The 18588-nt window shown below is 34.7% G+C and overlaps 1 protein-coding gene across 1 annotated transcript in view; it reads right to left on the reverse strand.

Annotated features, from left to right (window-relative positions):
* The window catches only part of LOC145510938 (uncharacterized), a 157108-nt gene that overhangs the window by 116848 nt on the left and 21672 nt on the right, over positions 1–18588 (reverse strand). Inside the window, exons 4-5 of the mRNA XM_081503113.1 lie at positions 8433–8534; positions 7121–7216 (exon numbers count right to left, since the gene is read on the reverse strand). Of these exons, the coding sequence (XP_081359239.1) occupies positions 7167–7216; positions 8433–8534 (152 nt within the window). The 3' untranslated portion in view covers positions 7121–7166. The remainder of the gene's footprint in view (positions 1–7120; positions 7217–8432; positions 8535–18588) is intronic.

An 18588-nucleotide genomic window follows, 5' to 3' on the forward strand; every position in this document is an offset into this window, starting at 1 on the left:
CAGTCCTGAATATTCGTTGGAATGATTGATGCTGAAGCTGAAACTCCAATACATTGGCCACCTGATTCAAAGAACTGACTCAATAGAAAAGACCCTGATGCTGGGAAAGATTGAAGGCAGGAGGAGAAGGGGACGACAGAGGATGAGATGGTTGGATGGCATCACCGACTCAACGGACTTGAGTTTGAGCAATGCTCCAGGAGTTGGTGATGGACAGGGAAGCCTGGTGTGCTGCAGTCCATGAGGTCAAAAAGAGTCGGACACAAATGAGCAACTGAACTGAACTGAATTAATCAAACACTAAGTTAGGTGTTACTATGAAGGTATTCTGTAAATATTGTTACCATCCCCAATCGATTGACTTTAGGTAACAGAAATTATCCTCAGTAACTTGGGTGGGCCTCATCCCATGAGTTGAAGGCCTGAAGTGCAAAAATTGAAGGTCTCAGGCAAGAAGAAATTCTTCCTCCAGACTGTAGCATTATCTTCTGCCTGTGTTTATAGCACGCAAACTTGCCCTACAGAATTTAAGACTTGACAGTCCCCTCAATCAAGTGAGCCACTTTCTTAAAATAAATCATAAATGCATGTGTGTAAATGTATATGTTATATATATATCTATTGGTTCTGTTTCTCTGGGGAGCCCTGACTAATACACCACTGAATTGAATGATTTGTTCGAGGCTTTACAGTACTAAGTCAACATCAAAAGTATAATACACCTAAAATAATATTATGTGTTGCTTTCGACCTGTAGTTTTAACTAAACAAAATGTGTCTTTTCTATTCTTCTTTGATATCAATGCTAAAGTACTGATTCCAACCAGCATCTATCATCTTTAAAATTCAAGTCCCTTGAATATTTTTGCATAATAAGATAGAGATTTCTCAGTATCAAAACCATGTACTATTTTTTAACCATATATCATTAAATCCAATAGGAAGGAATTTCTTTAAAAATTATTTTAAAGATTATCCATAACATTAATAGCATAAGACTTAAAATCATGCAACATGCACTAATACCCTATTAGTGTTCATATAATAAAAAGTAAGATATAATTGTGTACTCCACACCTACTAATCTGTAGTTCCACTCCTTAGCATATACCTACATGAGAGAAATAAAGAGCTTATCAAATCTATGCCAGGAAGGATTTAACCAAAAATATTCAAAAGGGCCATATATTTTAATATATCAGATGCTACTTAAAGATTCACTTTATATTACTGGGATAAAAACTGTCACTTTTATTGTACAAAAGTAGAAAAGGTACACCAATGTAATGTTGATATTGAGAAATGCAATATATATTTATGTAATATGAGACACTTGGAACATGTTACAAAAATGCAAATTTTATTTTCTTATATGTACATTTAGTGATTAAAAGGGATGGAGAATAAATGTCAAGGGTTACTATATGCAAGACAGAATAAGAGACACAGATGCATAGAACAGTCTTATGGACTCTGAGGGAGAAGGTGAGGGTGGGACGTTCTGGGAGAATAGCATTGAAACATGTATATTATCATATGTGAAACAGAACACCATTCCGGGTTCGATGCATGAGACAAATGCTCAGGGCTGGGGCAATGGGATGACCCGGAGGGATGGGATGGGGAGGGAGGTGGGAGGGGGGTCCAGGAAGGGGAACACATGTAAACCCATGGCTGATTCATGTCAATGTATGGCAAAAACTACTACAATATTGTAAAGTAATTAGCCCCCAACTAAAATAAATAAATTTATTTAAAAAAATAAATAAATAAATAAATAAATAAAATAAATAAATAAATAAAAAATAAATAATCAATGTCAAGAGTTAAAGTGTAAACTGGAACAAAAGCCTTTGGCATATTTTATTTACACTGAACATTCTGACCCTGTTAAATACTTCCCTAGAAATGTAAACACCAGAAATTTATTCTTAAATATTTTCGTTCAGTTTTCTCATGATTTACAGACACTTCCATTCCCTCTCACTCTACTAAATTTTTCAAGTGAATCAATTAATAGAAGCAATCAGGTTATATATCACAAAATGTAGATGATCTAGAAATCTATTTTACTTAGTCAACATAAACAAATGATTAAAATAATTCAGTCCATTTCTGTGACTTTAAAAAGTGTTCTTGTGGCCTCCTTTCCATGCCAGTCTTCTTCTATTCCCGAGCCTTAGAGCCAGGTCACAGCAACCAAAGCCCAGTTTACCACATACTGCTTACCTCACTATACCTAAAGAAGGACAGTAAACGTTTCTGGATTTCAAATGTACAGCTATGTCACAGAGGTAAAAAGCACTGAGCCAGGCTGGAAAATGACAGTATTTTATGGCCCCACTTTAGCTTATGGTCATTTCACAAAATCTACCAAAGTCATAAAAGATTTAAAGTTTGTTTTTCTACTGATAAAATTAATAAGTTGATCCTTTGTCTTCTCATTTCTAATTACTAATTCTGTAATTTCAATTCTACTAGGATGGTTTATATTGTTAAAAACATCTTTGGAGAATTAATCTTTTGGTCATAATTTTTAAATGAATAATTGATTAAATATATAATTCATTGCCTAATCAGGAATAAAATTTTAATCCCATAAAAGATGTTTAATAGCAATTTTAACTACTAAGCACATAATTAATGGTGTTAGGGGACAAAAATTAAATTTCAAGGTGACTAAAGCATAAATTCAAGAACTGTAGACAATTCTAGAGATAACACAACATTAAAACTAAAAGATTATAGTTATGTTTATAAAATTATGCGTAATTATAAGTTACTATTCCACCTTTTCACATAAATTAATAAACTGTAAGATTTTATTCAGAAAAAAAACTTTTGTAAAACATTTTTAAAGGCAATGAAACAGCAATAAAACCATTTTTGGTTCTAATTTAAATAAATCTTATTCATAAAAGAAAGCAAAGTTAAAAGGCATTGGAACTCTTAAGATATTAATTACTGTGTATTTACATAGAGAGAAATTATGACAGTACAATTACATGACCTTTCTATGTGCAAAGCTTCCATTAACTTTGATTTTGCCTTTATAAGCAACAAAGAATTACTTCATCATATATAATATTTTTATTAGTAAGAGAATCTCATAATAATACTGTTAAGCAATTGAGGCCCTACATTCTCAAGCCTCAGAGTTTTCAATGAAGGGACCTCACTTTTACTATGGCAGTGGCTGAATTTTGCGCAAAATTCTCAAATTTTGAATATATCACATTATGGAACATCCATTTTATTTTTCAATTGCTTGGGCAGATAGAATCACAGGAAATGCAATTATACTACAGAAATTTTCCACCATTCAATTGCCAGTGTAGTTATTCATGAAGAATTGTAAGTCAAAAGAAAACAGAATACATTTCAAAGCATAACTGACCCCCTTTATTTGTTTTTACAATGGAAAGATTCAAGATTCAGGTCACTTTTCCCACTCAAAAAGAGACCTTCTCTATTAATAAGCATTAAAATGCTTCACATTTTAAGTCTGCATATCATTGCTTCATTATGAATTAGGTATTTAGGGGAAAATTCATTTCCTACAAAGGAACTGTACAAAAATATACAATTCCTCCAACATGCATTTTTTAAACACTAAGAAAGAAATGTTAACTGTTGTTCTCTGCAACCTAGGCTCAGGCAACTTCCCAAGCAGCCTATGGGGGACTGATATCAATAGGAGTTTTATGCCTGATGGAAAATCATTCTAAAGATTTTTTTTATCTGAAAAATAACGTCATCACTGTGATTTTCACCCTGGGATACAGAAGCGGGAATTACATTGTGTTGTTAAAATGTTAGCAACTGCATTTCATTTTTTGAAAAGGCAATTTAGTTTTCCTGAAGTAAAGAGTTGATTATATCTCTTATTACTGTTACAAGAATTTGATATATCACAAAGTATGAGTTACAGCATGTGCCAACTATCAACCAGGAAAAATGAACCTGATTCATAATTCACTTTGAGAATGTCTAGTTAGTCAATCAAGTGATTTGTAATCATGAAGGCTGCCAGAAATGGAATGAATAATGAGCCACAGTAAAATCCTTGGATTTTTTTTTTTTAGTATTCTTATTTCATTATGTGACTTTTATTGCCACTTTTGATCGCTGTTTCTCAGCAGCACAAATTAAATCGTACATATTTACTTAGAAGTTTTTGACTATTAAATAGGCTAAAGGATACACAAGTTGAATGACCAGAGTATTTAATGTCTTCCTACAAGATTAAAAGTCTTAGTGATTATAGCTTTAGCACAGAAAATTTCATTCTCTTCCAACTCCCTCAACACTTGCTTTATTTTATTTAAATTATTTCATGAATATGCTATTTCTGGATAGCTTATTCTAGTTCAGAATACTTTCTCAAGTTGTTTCCATATAGTCTAAAATCATTTAACAGAATTTTGTTAATATCAGAAGCTTTAAACCTCCTTTAATATCTTCATTGCATACTATTTCCTCAGTTAAAACTGTAACATAAGCTGATGGCCAAAGAACTTCTGATGTCTAACATATGTTATTAAATAATATATATTTATTGCTAAATATACATAATATAATATTAATTATTATAATACAGTCATATTGAAGTATATAATAGATATATCTACAGTTATTAGTATAATCTTATTAAATCACAAATATAAAATATATAAACCAACTTACAGCTTGGCATATCACTAAAGGGGTAATATGATAAATTAGTGTTTTTCAAAATGTAAAAATACTAACTTATGTAAGAATCTGTCACTCTGATAATATTGGCTATTATTAGCATGTTATGAGGATGGCGTGACATAAGAACTACACAGTTATAAAGCAAATAGAACTTTAAATGTGATAACAAATAGGCTCATTCTTTGTTGTATTTTTCATAATTTTCAAGCAAGAAAGTCTTTATCCAAATTTAGACTGATTATAACACCAGACCACCCATGGCCCTCCTTGTAAGTAGTAAGTCCTTAAGTCAAGACCTATTCTACTCATTATTGAAACCTAATAATTATGAAAAATTCAACTATCTAAATGTTGTGGATTAATTTCCAATAATAAATGCTCAAGATAACAAAATTCCAGGCATACACTATACTGACTCCAAGAAGTAAGGACAATTATGGTGAGACCTCAGGAAAGATACTGATTTTCATTCTGAATAGTGTCTGAAAAGTATAGCAGCACTCTACCTTGGAATTCAATTTATCACCATTATCACACCAACTGTGAGAATCATCTTTCCTTTCCTACAGAGATTAACCATTCATTCAACAAATGCTTATTAAGCATCCATTATGTGTCAGATACTATGCTAAAAACGGGGGATGTAAAAATGAATCAGACACATAGCCTTTGTACTCGCCCTTGAGAGACCCATCATCTAGTTAGAAAGAATCATACAGGTAAACAAATAAAATAAAAGTTCTAGAATAGATCTACGGACTGGAAAGACTCAAACAATGACAGAGGTCAGTAGTCACAAAAAGCTTGAGAGAGATAACAAAGTTGAATCTTATATGAAAAGTCGCTATTCACCAGGAAGCAAGGAGAAAAGATCATAATGGTAAGAAGGAGAATATTAATAGAGAAGTGCCAAATAGCTAATTACCGTAGGGTGACCACAAGCTATTCAGTTTAACTGAAGTTGACATGTAAAGAACACATATGACGTTGGGTGGTGAGGAAGAAGGCCGCCTGAAGTAAGCCTGAAGTAAGCCTGAAGTAGTATGTAACAGATCAATGACAAAAGTTCTATATGTACATTAACACAATATATGTCTTATAAACAATAGAAACTTTTGAAGAACTTCATGCAGAAAAATCACAGGGCCATAGGTTTCCACAATGTCTAAACAATTTATGCATTTGGCTTCCTTCACAGTGGTCAAATTAACATTTTACATTTTATTATGTAGCTGATAGAGAACTAATACCACTATTTTGGCCTACTTATTTTATATTCATATGTAAATAATCTCCCAAAACAAGGGTCTCTGCCTCTAGCAGACTTGTGAATTGAACAGCAATTCTGAAGAATGTGGCAAACACTAAAAATATACCAAGTTTACCAAGGAAGCTTATCAAGATTCTACTTAGAGAAGTCATACATGTGATATATGTATATGCATACACACACAACACAGATAATATATTGACTTTCAAACGTTACGTCCATGTAAAGTCACAAAAGTGAGTGTTTTACATAGACACATTTTGGTGTACCTCAATCAGTAGTACAAAATCACTGCAAAGTAGCCAGACTATGTTTCAAAAATAAAGTACCCCAGTCCTGAATTGCATACATAAAAGCTTCATGCAGCTTAACGCAGCATTTATAAACAGGAACTCTGAGATCAGAGAGTCCAGGGTTGGAATCCTGGAGTGGCCACTTTCTTATACGCTCGAGAAGGAAATGGCAACCCACTCCAGTACTCTTGACTGGAAAATCCCATGGATGGAGGAGCCTGACAGGCTATAGTCCATGGGGTCGCAAAGAGTCGGATACAACTGAGTGACTTCACTTCATTTTATACAAATTATTAACCTCTTTGGGTCTTAGTTGCCTTAGCTATAAGCCTGGGATAATTATTCCTGTCCCATAACACTGTTGTGAAGATACAATGAGTACAGAAAGCACTTAGCACAGGGCTGAGCAAATACTAATTATTCAATAAATAGTATCTTATTATTACAGATAGAATAGAAATTATTATAGTTATAATAAACCCATTTATAAACTAAAAAATTTTGGTTTATTTGCATTATACTATTAAAGAAATTTCCAAAGTCTAGTCCAACTGAAAATATTTGATGTAGGCTTAATGTGAAAATAATAATATGAGAAAATCATCTAAAAACAATGTTTTAAGGGAAAAAGATTTTGAAAAATGCATCAAGTTATACTTAATTACTTACAGAGCATGGGAAGGGTGAGTCCAATCTTACTATAGGACTATAGGGAGTCTCTCTCAGAAAAAGGAAAACTACAGTCAAATCTTTTCTCCAAATACAGTGCCACATCATTCCTTTTTTTAATTTCATTGCCTCTTACTAAAAGATTTAGTACAGATGATGAGGCTGGTTATAATCACATAATGACATGTACCTGCAGTATAAGGATCCTCTCCCTAGAGTGAGGTCTTTCTTTGACTTCAGTGAGCATCAGTCCTACCAGTCTCTGATCTTGGGATTTGTTTATAACCTGAAAGAAAAAAAAATAGATAATAACAATAAAGCAACAAAAAAAGTAGAATACTAGTAAAGCAAGACTGTAAAAGAAAATATACTTTGACAGTCTGACAATAGAGCTGACTCAAATGAAAATAACTAGAATAGAGGGCCAAAGCAACATTGGTAACTGTATCAAGTTACTTATACATACACACACATACTCAAGGTTAGGTAAGGTTGGGTCAAGTCAAAAATGTAATTACTATAGTAAAATGAAGTTATGATTATTAAATATGCATTAAATGATATTAACCTGAACTACAGATTGCTATATAGATACACTACTAACTCTTGTGATAATATTAAACATATATATGTAGTCATTCACTGTGTTTCTGGGATAGCAAACGTGCAGCAAGCATTAACATCGGTACCAGTTGAAAGATCATAATCTATATATCTGAAAACGGAAGAGAATCTTTACAATTACACTGCAATTATTCTGGAAATTTCCTAAAATCAGTAATATATTTTAAAATAAGCATGTAATACAGGTGATTCTATTCTAGCCCTATTTATTCAAATAAAAACCATGAATTATAAGTCAGCTAGCATGTGTTATACAGAAATAAGAACAGAGGTGAGAGAAAGAAGCTAATCGAACTACTTTTATTAGGTATATTCATAAATAGCAAATTATTACTTCCATTCCAATTTTATGCAATCCTTTAGACACAAGTAATGAAGCACTATGGTTCAACATTCTAATGTTGTTTAGTCACTCAGTCATGTTCAATTCTTTGCGACTCCATGGACTGCAGCATGCCAGGCTTCCCTGTCCTTCACCATCTCCCGGAGTTTGCTCAAACTCAAGTCCATTGGGGCTTCCCTGGTGGCTCAGCTGGTAAAGAATTCGCCTGCGATGTGGGAGACCTGGGTGTGATCCCTGGATTGGGAAGATCCCCTGGAGAAGGGAACAGCTACCCACTCCAGCATTCTGGCCTGGAGAATTCCATGGATTGTATAGTCCATGGGGTCGCAAAGAGTCCACATGGCTGAGCGACTTTCACTTTCACTTTCAAGTCCCTTGAGTCGGTTATGTCATTCAACCATCTCATCCTCTGTCACCCCGAAAATCCTGACAATGTCTCACAAAAAAAGTTTAAACCAAATAGTTGTTTGATAACACTGAAAATATAAAATAATGCTAGTATGATCTTTCCTGTATGAAGATGACACTGACTCACCATCAGTAAAGACAAGCTTCAAGCTGATTTCCCACAGTGAAGACAGACTTCCTGAGACAGCCATTCTCTTGCCAAAGCTCCCTGGTGAATAATAGCTTGTATCTGCAAGATAAGTGTTAACAATAGTCACAGAAAGTAACAAAATAAAATTATCAATATAGAAATGAAACCTATGCCTTGGTCCCAACCACTGTGCTTTGATGAACTAAAAATGAAGTCACAAAAATTTATAAATACTGTATAATACTTAAAAACAAAATTGCATATGCATTTACTCGGATACATTAATTGTATTCTATATATCACTGACCTAAAAATGCAAATAATCACAGCCTGACCTCTATCCCTAAGTAAAAATGTTCTCAGCCATCTTAACTAAAACAAAAATTGCATCTGACATGTAAAATCCAAAGTATATAATGAAAATGCTCAAAACATGAAAGCATGCCAACTTTATATCCCTCATCACCAGTAGCAATAACTGAGGAAATTACAGAATATTTCTGTTAATGTTAGCAATATTCTCAATAGCATTAAAAACAGTATGACTACAACCAAAATTATTTCAACATTTCCCAGAATCCTGAAAAATACTTCTACTTTTCATGAAGAAAAAGTACTTTCGTTACTAGCTTCGGTGTTCATTCATGTTAATTCAGAACAGAGGTTTTGTAATTGAATATTCCTGATACGGAATTTAATCAGTTGCCAGATGAATCTCCTTCATAAGAGTTGAGGAAAAAAAAAAAGAGAGTTGAGGAAGCTAGCTAAACATTGCTGAAGACATACTTTATAGTAAAAGTAAAATTAATGTATGGGCTTCTTTGTTACTTAAGGGAGTAAGAGATTAATATTTGTTAAAAATCAGTAAGAAGCAGAACTTCCCTGGAGGTCCAGTGGTGAAGACTTTGTGCTTCCAATGCAGGGGTCGTGGGTTTGATTCCTGGTCAGGGAATTAAGATCCCACAAGCCACGTGGTGTGGCCAAAGTAGTCAAAAAATTAAAAATTTTAAAACTTAATAAAAAAAATCGGTAAGAAGCAGCTAACAACTGGATACAATTCAAACAAAATCACGATGCTAAATACCTATGATGAGCAGTGTTAGTCGCTCAGGCATGTCTGACTCTTTGCGACCCCACGGACTGTAGCCTGCCAGCCTCCTCTGTCTGTGGAATTCTCCAGGCAAGAAGACTGGAGTGGGCTGCCCTTTCCTCCTCCAGTGTGTCTTCCCGACCCAGGAATCAAACCCAGGTCTCCTACATTGCAAGCAGACTCTTTACCATCTGAGCCACCAGGGAAGACTCTGAGTCTATTTGGGGGTTCCGTATCAGGTATAAAAATAACAAGACATAGTACACAATCTCAAAGAAATCACAATATCAGTATTATTGAAACATTTCCCACTTCCACTTCTACATGGTTCCTGCAATAATAAACAGCTAACTTCCAACCCAGGTCCTCTGCTAGAACAGGAAGGATGGAGTAGAAGAGCACAGCACCATACCGGAACAAGTTAGCTACCGCAGGGATGAGGCTCCAGGGCTCCTCCTGCAAATGGAGATACGGAAATTTCAACAGGAATGTTGAGAAAATTTGCTACGACCTGTGATGCAGGTCTACTGCCACCCGTAAACAAATAAACTCCGTTCATTCTAAGGCACTAGACTAAACTGTTTCCAGTCACAATTCTGTTTTAAAAGGTTATTCTCATCAACTCTTCATTATTTTCCTTACCATCATCTCTCACCAACTCATCAAAATTGAGAATTAGGCTGCAAACTCCTAAACTTCTTCATTGTGGTTCCCATTTCCACAATGCCTAGCAGAGCACCTTCCAATTTTTAAATGCTTAATAAATGTTTGGTAAATTGAACTGAACTAGTCATCTTACTCATCCACTTGTCACCCCCAAAATCATCACTTATGATTAACTACACCCGTCATTCTTGGCAGGACAGTATGAGATGAAAAGATAAAATGATTTATTAATTTAACAAATGTTTTGCTCAGACACCTACTAGGTACCATGTTAACTTCCATGGATATTAGCATAAATGACACATGATCCCTGCCCTTAAATAACTCAGTCTAGTAAGAAAGATAAAGATGGAAAATAGCCATTATAATACACTGAAATCAGTTTATAACCAGTTTAATAGAAAGTGCTATAGATACCAAAGGAAAACTGGCTTAAACAAAGGCTTTAGAGAGGAGATGTCATGTGAGAAGAGTACTAACAAATAAGTAGCTGCTGAACAGAAGGATAAACAGAAAAAGGGCATTCTAAGCAAAAGAAAGACTGAAAAATTATTGATATGCAAAAGAGTACACAATATATTGAGAATTTTGAGAAGCTTTTGGAAAAGCAGCAAATGAGGGGAAAAAAAGACATACGGAAGATCATAGAGATGCCTTATGATACTAAAAGGCTACAGCTCTGTCCCGGCTAAAGGAGATAAGCCAAGAACATGACATGACCATTAAAAAGATCCTGGCAGCAATGTGAAAGATCAGAGGGAAGACAAGACGAGAGAGGCATGGGACCAAATCATGAGACAAAGATGACTTGACTTCCATAGTTTATGAAAACTATGGTGACCTAGTTCATGGGTGACCATTAGGTTTGTTACCCAGTGGATCTGAAATTTAGATATCCATTTAGAGACTACTACAGATTCTAATTTATTTTAGAAAACTGTTTATGCGATATAACCTCGACCGAACAGCAGAGCAGGAATTTCAAAGAAATTATATCAAGATACCAAAATATAAACAATGACTAGCTCAGGATACTGGGATTACAGGTTATACTTTTCTTCTTGTTATTGATATATTCAAAACTTCCCACACATTAGAATTAAAAATAAATTTCAGGGCAATTTCTTGAAACATAAAAGCTACAACTGGCATTAACTCTAAGTGGCCAGTGCCAGGATTCCTTGACAACACAATTGACTCCAAAGGCTCCCTTCATGACCACAGCCCACTAGACATAAAATACTCATGCCTACATCAGAACATAAACCCATTCCCTTTCTGCTCCTGTAATTTCCTCTTACCCTGAATGCCTATCCAAATCCTAACCTCATCATTTGTTGTTGTTCAGTCGCTAAGTCATGTCTGACTCTTTGCAACCCCATGGACTGCAGCACGCCAGGCTTCCCTGTCCATCAGCAATTCCTGGAGCTTGCTCAAACTCATGTCCATAGAGTCAGTGATACCATCCAACCATTTCATCCTGTCACCCCCTTATCCTCCTACCCTCAATCTTTCCCAGCATCAGGGTCCTTTCCAGTTACTTGGCCACCTCTTTACATCAGGTGGTCAAAGTATTGGGGCTTCAGCTTCAGCATTAGTCCTTCCAATGAATATTCAGGACTGATTTCTTTTAGGATTTACTGGTTTGATTTCCTTGCAGTCCAAGGGACTCTCAAGAGTCCTCTCCAACACCACATTTCAAAAGCATCAATTCTTCGGCATTCAGTCTCCTTTATGGTCCAGCTCTCATACCTGTACATGACTACTGGAAAAACTATAGTTTTGACTAGACGGACCTTTGTCAACAAAATGACATCTCTGCTTTTTAATACACTGTCTATGTGTGTCATAGCTTTTCTTCCAAGGAGCAAGCATCTTTTAATTTCATGGCTGCAGTCACCATCCACAGTGACCTGGAGCCCAAGAAAATAAAATCCATCATTGCTTCCACTTTTTCCCCATCTATTGGCCATGAAGTGATGGGACTGGATGCCATGATCTTCATTTTTTGGATATTGAGTTTTAAGCCAGCTTTGTCACTCTCCCCATTCACCCTCATCAAGAAGTTCTTTAGTTCTTCTTTGCTTTCTGTCATTAGAGTGGTATCATTTGCCTATCTAAGGTTGTTGCTATTTCTACCAGCAATCTTGATTCCAGCTTGTGCTTCAACCAACCTGGCATTTCTCATGATGTACTCTGCATATAAGTTAAATAAGCAGGATGACAATATACAGACTTGATGTACTCCTTTCTCAATTTTGAACCAGTCCATTGTTTCATGTCCGGTTCTAACTGTTGCTTCTTGACCTGCATATAGGTTTCTCAGGAGACAGGTAAAGTGATCTAGTATTTCCACCTCTTTAAGAATTTTCCCCAGTTTGTTGTGATCCACATAGTCAAAGACTTTAGTGTGGTCACCAACAGCTATAATAATATTATACATGCATAACCAAAAGCTCATTATCTGCCCCACACACTGTGACATCCAATCACATTTTTATTGAAACCCTTCTTGAATAATTCCCCAGTTTGTTCTTCCTACAATTTTCTACAAGAATACGAGTGAATAAAAAAACAATGCTAGTGCAAAATCAGTCCTATTCTAAAACAAATATTCAGACGTGACTCATTTATGGATATATGTGCATATAATTATACCAATGACTTGATAAACTGAAAATTTATGTATATAACCACTACAAAAGTTTTCAAATCTATTATCTCAGAAGAAACTGCTTACTATTATGAGTTGCACTGTGCCCCCTACAAGATGTTGAGATCCTAACTCTCAGTACCTATGAATGCAACCTTATTTGGAAATAGGGTTTTTGCAGATAATCAAGTTAAAATGAGGTCATTAGGGTGAGCACTAATCCAATATGACTGATGTGTTTATAAATAGAGGAAATTTGAACACAGGGACAATAATACACACAGGGAGGACACCACATGAAGATGAAGGCAAGGTTCAGGGTTACACATCTACAAGTCAGAGAATACCAAAGACTGCCAGCACACCATCACAAGCTACAAAAGAGGCATGAATAGATTTTCTCCCTCACAGCCCTCAGAAGAACCAACCCTGCCAACAGCTCAGTCTTGGTCTTGTAGCTTACAGAACTGAAAGACAGTAAGTTACTGTTACTTAAGCTACCCTCATTTGTGGTGCTGTTACAGCAGCCCTAGCAAAACAGCACATCCACTAAGGGAAACTATGATTTTTTCCTTTGAAAGTCACTAAAGATGAAAAAATTCTGAAGAAAGAATGCGAATCAGAAATAATTTCTTCCTATTCATTTTTAAACTTTATAGCAAAAGTGCTATTTAACAGCTAAACCAACCTGGTATCAAAAAATTCTAATGGGATATGATTCAATCTTCAACCTATATAGCACCTTTATACATACAGCATTACATTGGAGGATGATAGCATCCCAAGAGGGTTTCCTGGTGGCTCAGCTGGTAAAGAATCTGCCTGCAATGCAGGAGACCTGGGTTTGATCCCTGGATTTGGAAGATCCCCTGAAGGAGGACATAGTAACCCATTCCCATATTCTTGCCTGGAGAATCCCATGGACAGAGGAGCCTGGCGGGCTACAGTCCATGGGGTTGCAAAGAGTCAGACACGCAAAGAGTCAAACTACCTTTACAACTTAGACTGACATCAGGTTAACTCTAATAGTATGGCATTAGCCATTATAACCTTCTATCAGGTATGACTGATGTGTTTTTGCCTTTTTTAAATAATGCAAAACCCAACTGATTACCAAAATTCAAAAGAATTTTGTTATATCATGCAAACACTCTTCACAAGATACAAATTATACCTCCACTGCTCACTGTAATACTTAAATGACACTTATACATCTACATATAAAGAAATAAAAGACAATTCCCTAGCATTCCAGTGGTCAGAACTTGGCATTTTCACTGCCATGGCCCAAGTTCCAATTCCTGGTTGGATAACTAAGAACTTACAAGCCATATAGCATGACAAAAAAAAAGAAACCACATAATTAAGTCTAAAAAAGACTGAAACTAATATGAAGAGAATGGTGGTATTTTTTGTTAACCTTTTCACCTAAAGTAGCTATCATCTGTCGTTGTTGTTGCTGTTATTTAGATACTAAGTCATCTCCAATTCTTTTGCAACCCTATGGACTACAATCCTCCAGGTTCCTGGATCCATGGGCTTTCACAGGTAGGAATACTTGAGTGGGTTGCCATTTCCTTCTCTGGGGGATCTTCCTGATGCAGGAATTGAACTCGCATCTTCTCCAATGGCATGCAGATTCTTTACCACTGAGCCAGCAGGATCTACATTGGTCAAATTTGTTAGAAAATGTACCCCACTTCTCCTTGTGAGAAAGCCAAATAGTAAATTATTCTATAGTACTCTTAACAAAATTTCATGAAGTATAAAAGCGTGATGATGCTGGGAAAGAGTGAGGACAAAAGAAGTGGGCAACACAGGATGAGATGGTGGGATGGCATCACTGACTCAGTGGACATGAGTTTGAGCAAACTCAGGGAGATGGTGGAGAACAGGAAAGCCTGGCATGCTGCTGTCCACAGGGTAGCAAAGAGTCAGACACGACTTAGTGCTGAAAAACAATTAAAAATATGTTCAATGCTGTAATAAATTTAATAATATTAAATTTAACGTGAGGTCAAGACCAAATATATGTATATTCTAAACATTTATAAAAAACATGTTTTGCCTTCATACTTAGTATATGTCCTAATGTTAATTCAAATAGACTTTGCAATTGAGTTTCTTTAAAAAAAAATGAATCTGCTTCTTGCCAAATAAGGAAATGGAGGCCACCTTTCAGAAAATATTATGCATTATTTTTTATTTAGACAGATTGGCATATTTAATATAAACAGAGTATAAAGAAAAATTCTTAGATCTTATTTTTTAACTTATTTAAAGTTAGCTAATGCCATATTCTATTGATTCAAAATACTATATTAAGACAGTATTTTTCTTAGTTTATTTTTGTGTATGGTGAGAGAATGTGTTCTAACTTCATTTACATGCAGCTAGCCAACCTGCCCAACACCACTTGCTGAAGAAACTGTCTTTTTCCCATTGTATATTCTTGCCTCCTTTGGCAAAAATTAATTGACCATAGGTGTGTAGATTTATTTCTGAGCTCTCTATTCTGCTCCATTGATCCATTTGTCTGTTTCTGTGCCATGCTATTTTGATTACTGTAGCTTTATAGTACTGTATTGTCTGTGATGGCTACACCTCCTCCTTAGTTCTTTTCCTTCAGGGTTGCTTTGGAAAAATGGCTTAAAGGCTTAAACATAAGACATGACACCATAAAGCTCCTAGAAGAAAACACAGGAAAAACATTCTCTGACATAAATTGTACAAATGCTTTCTTAGATCAGTCTCCTCAGGCAATGGAAGTAAAAACAAAAATAAATAAATGGGACTTAATCAAACTCACAATCTTTTGCACACAAAGGAACCATAAACACAATGAAAAGACAACCTACAGAACGGGAGAAAATATTTGTAAATGATGCATCCAACAAAGGCTTAATTTTCTAAATATACAAACAGTTCATACAACTTGACAACAACAACAACAAAAAAGACAATATAAAAATGTGCAGAAGACCTAAAGAGATGTTTCTCCAAAGAAGAAACACAGATGGCCAATAGGCACATGAAAAGATATTCAACGTGACTAGTTATTAGAGAAATGCAAATCAAAAATACAGTGAGGTAACACCTCACACCAGTCAGAATGGCCATCATTAAAAAGTCTACAAATAACAAATGCTAAAGAGGATGTGGAGAAGAGAGAACCCTCTTACACTATTGGGAGAAATGTAAGTTGGTGCAGCCACCGTGGAAAACAGTATGGAGGTTTCTCAGAAAACTAAAGACAGAATTACCACATGATCCAGCAGTTCCACTCCTGGGCATATATCCAGACAAAACAGTAATTCTAAAAGATACATGCAGCCCTATGTTCACATTAGCACTGTTTACAATACCGAAGAAACAACCTAAATGTACTTCAACAGGTGATGGATACAGAAGATATGGCACATATATACAATGTAATACTACTCAGCCATATAAAAAGAATGAAATAATGGGATCTGCAGTAACATGGATGCAACTAGAGATTAACATACTAAGTAAAATAAGTCAAAAAAAGAGAAAGACAAATACCATATGCTATCACTTATATGTAGAATCTAAAATGTGACAGAAATGAACCTATCTATGAAACATAAACAGAATCAGGGATATAGAGAATAGACTGGTGGATGGGGAGGGGAAAGGATGGGAAGGGGTTAGATTGGGAGTTGGGGATTAGCAGATGCAAACTGGTATATACAAAGTGGATAAACAACAAAGTCCTACTGTATAGAACAGGGAACTATATTCAATATCCTGTGAAAAACCATAATCAAAAAGAATATGAAAAAGAATATGTATATATGTATAACTGAGTCACTGTGTTGTACAGCAGTAATTAACACAATATTGTAATTCAACTGTAAATTCAAACTATAATTTTATTGTAACTCAATAAAAAATAAAGAAAAGAATAACGTAGTATTAAAACAAAGTGGAGATTCCTCAAAAAATTAAGAATAGAGTTACCATATGACCCAGCTGTTCCTCTTCTGGGTATTTATCCAAAGAACATGAAAATACTATTTCTAAAATATATATGTACCCCTATGCTCATTACAGCTTATTTATAATAGCCAAGATATGGAAGAAATCAAAGTACCCAATGATACATGAATGAATGAAAAAGATGTAATGCATGTTTGTATGTAATGAAAAATTAATCAGTCATAAAAAAAAGAGTGAAATTCAGCCGTTTACAATAACATAGGTGGTCCTTGACGGTATTATGCTAACTGAAATAAGTCAGATGGAGAAAGGCAAATATCACACTACTTCACTCATGTGCAATCTTAAAAAAAAAAAAAAAAAATAAGCAAAATAAAACAAAAACAAGCTAATAAATACAGAGATCAGGTTACTGGTTATCAGAGAGGAAGTGAGTGGGAAGAGGTGGGTGAAATGGATGAAGGTGTCAACTAGACTTATGGTGGTGATCACTTTGTAGTGTATACAAATGTCACATTATAATGCCATACTTGTATAATAAAAAATAATAAAATATCATTTTGGCTGAGCTCAAATTATAATTCTAAGAATCTTCTCAAAAGGTAAAGAACAGCAACAGAAAACTAAGCGTATCTTCTTTTTCCTTTAATGTCCTAATATAATAAAATAAAATCACACAAATTCATTATATTAAGAAAATACAATATGTTAAATTATTGGCAAAAGACAGTATCAATTATTATCCCCCTGAAGACAGGGACTATGCCTTTATTTACTTCCCATGCTTAAGCAAAAGAACTCAATAAATGTTAACTATACTTCAAGAACAGTAAGCACAACTGTAACACAACTCTTCTAAGAATCAAATAATAGGAAAATTCTAAAGAGCTGGGAATTCAAAACAGGCCATGAACAAAATTTTACAATGTGCAAATTCTAATATTAGTAGAAGAAAATTCTACCCCCTGTAACCTACAGATAAATTCCAAGGTCACCGATGGAAAGTGTATATTGGCTGTGTCAGTAGAAGCTATACAGTCAGTGGTGGTTTTATTAATAACCTTAACTTGGCCTAAAGTGAAGTCTTTCTCCTTCTGATTTACTTCACTTAGTATGACACTCTCTACCATATTGCTGCAAATATTATTTCATTCTCTTTTGTGGGTAATACCACATGATATCGTGTATATGTGGAATCTAAAATAAGATACAATGAACTTATTTACAAAACAGAAACAGACCCACAGACATATAAAACAAATTTATGGTTACCAAAGGGAAAAGGGGTTGGGGAGGAATAAATTAGGAGTTTGGGATTAGCAGATATAAACCACTAAATATAAAACAAACAACATGATACTACTATATAGCACAGGGAACCATATTCAATATCCTGTTATAAACCATAATGGGAAAGTATATATATATATATATATATATATATATATATATATATTTCTTTGCTGGACACCAGAAACTCACATGACATTGTAAATCAACTATACTTCAATTTTTTTCAATCTTTTTTTTTTTAATTTTTTTTTTTGTTGCTTTTATTTTTTAAATTTTTTTAAATCTTAATAAATAAAGTGAAGTCATTAAGAACTGAGGAGAATCAGTGCAGACATTGAAGGACCTAAATATAATCCTGGTAGTCTATATGACCAAAAGAAAATTATCTTTTTACCATATTTGGTTGATGTTTTTGCCAACAGCACATCACTTTTCTACTAGAGCTATTATAAGTAAGGTGATAAATGTGGACTATACATAGACTATAC

Source organism: Giraffa tippelskirchi, chromosome 6 (genome assembly GCF_054371585.1).
Source record: "Giraffa tippelskirchi isolate mGirTip1 chromosome 6, T2T-mGirTip1v1.2.pri, whole genome shotgun sequence".
NCBI classification, from domain to species: domain Eukaryota; kingdom Metazoa; phylum Chordata; class Mammalia; order Artiodactyla; family Giraffidae; genus Giraffa; species Giraffa tippelskirchi.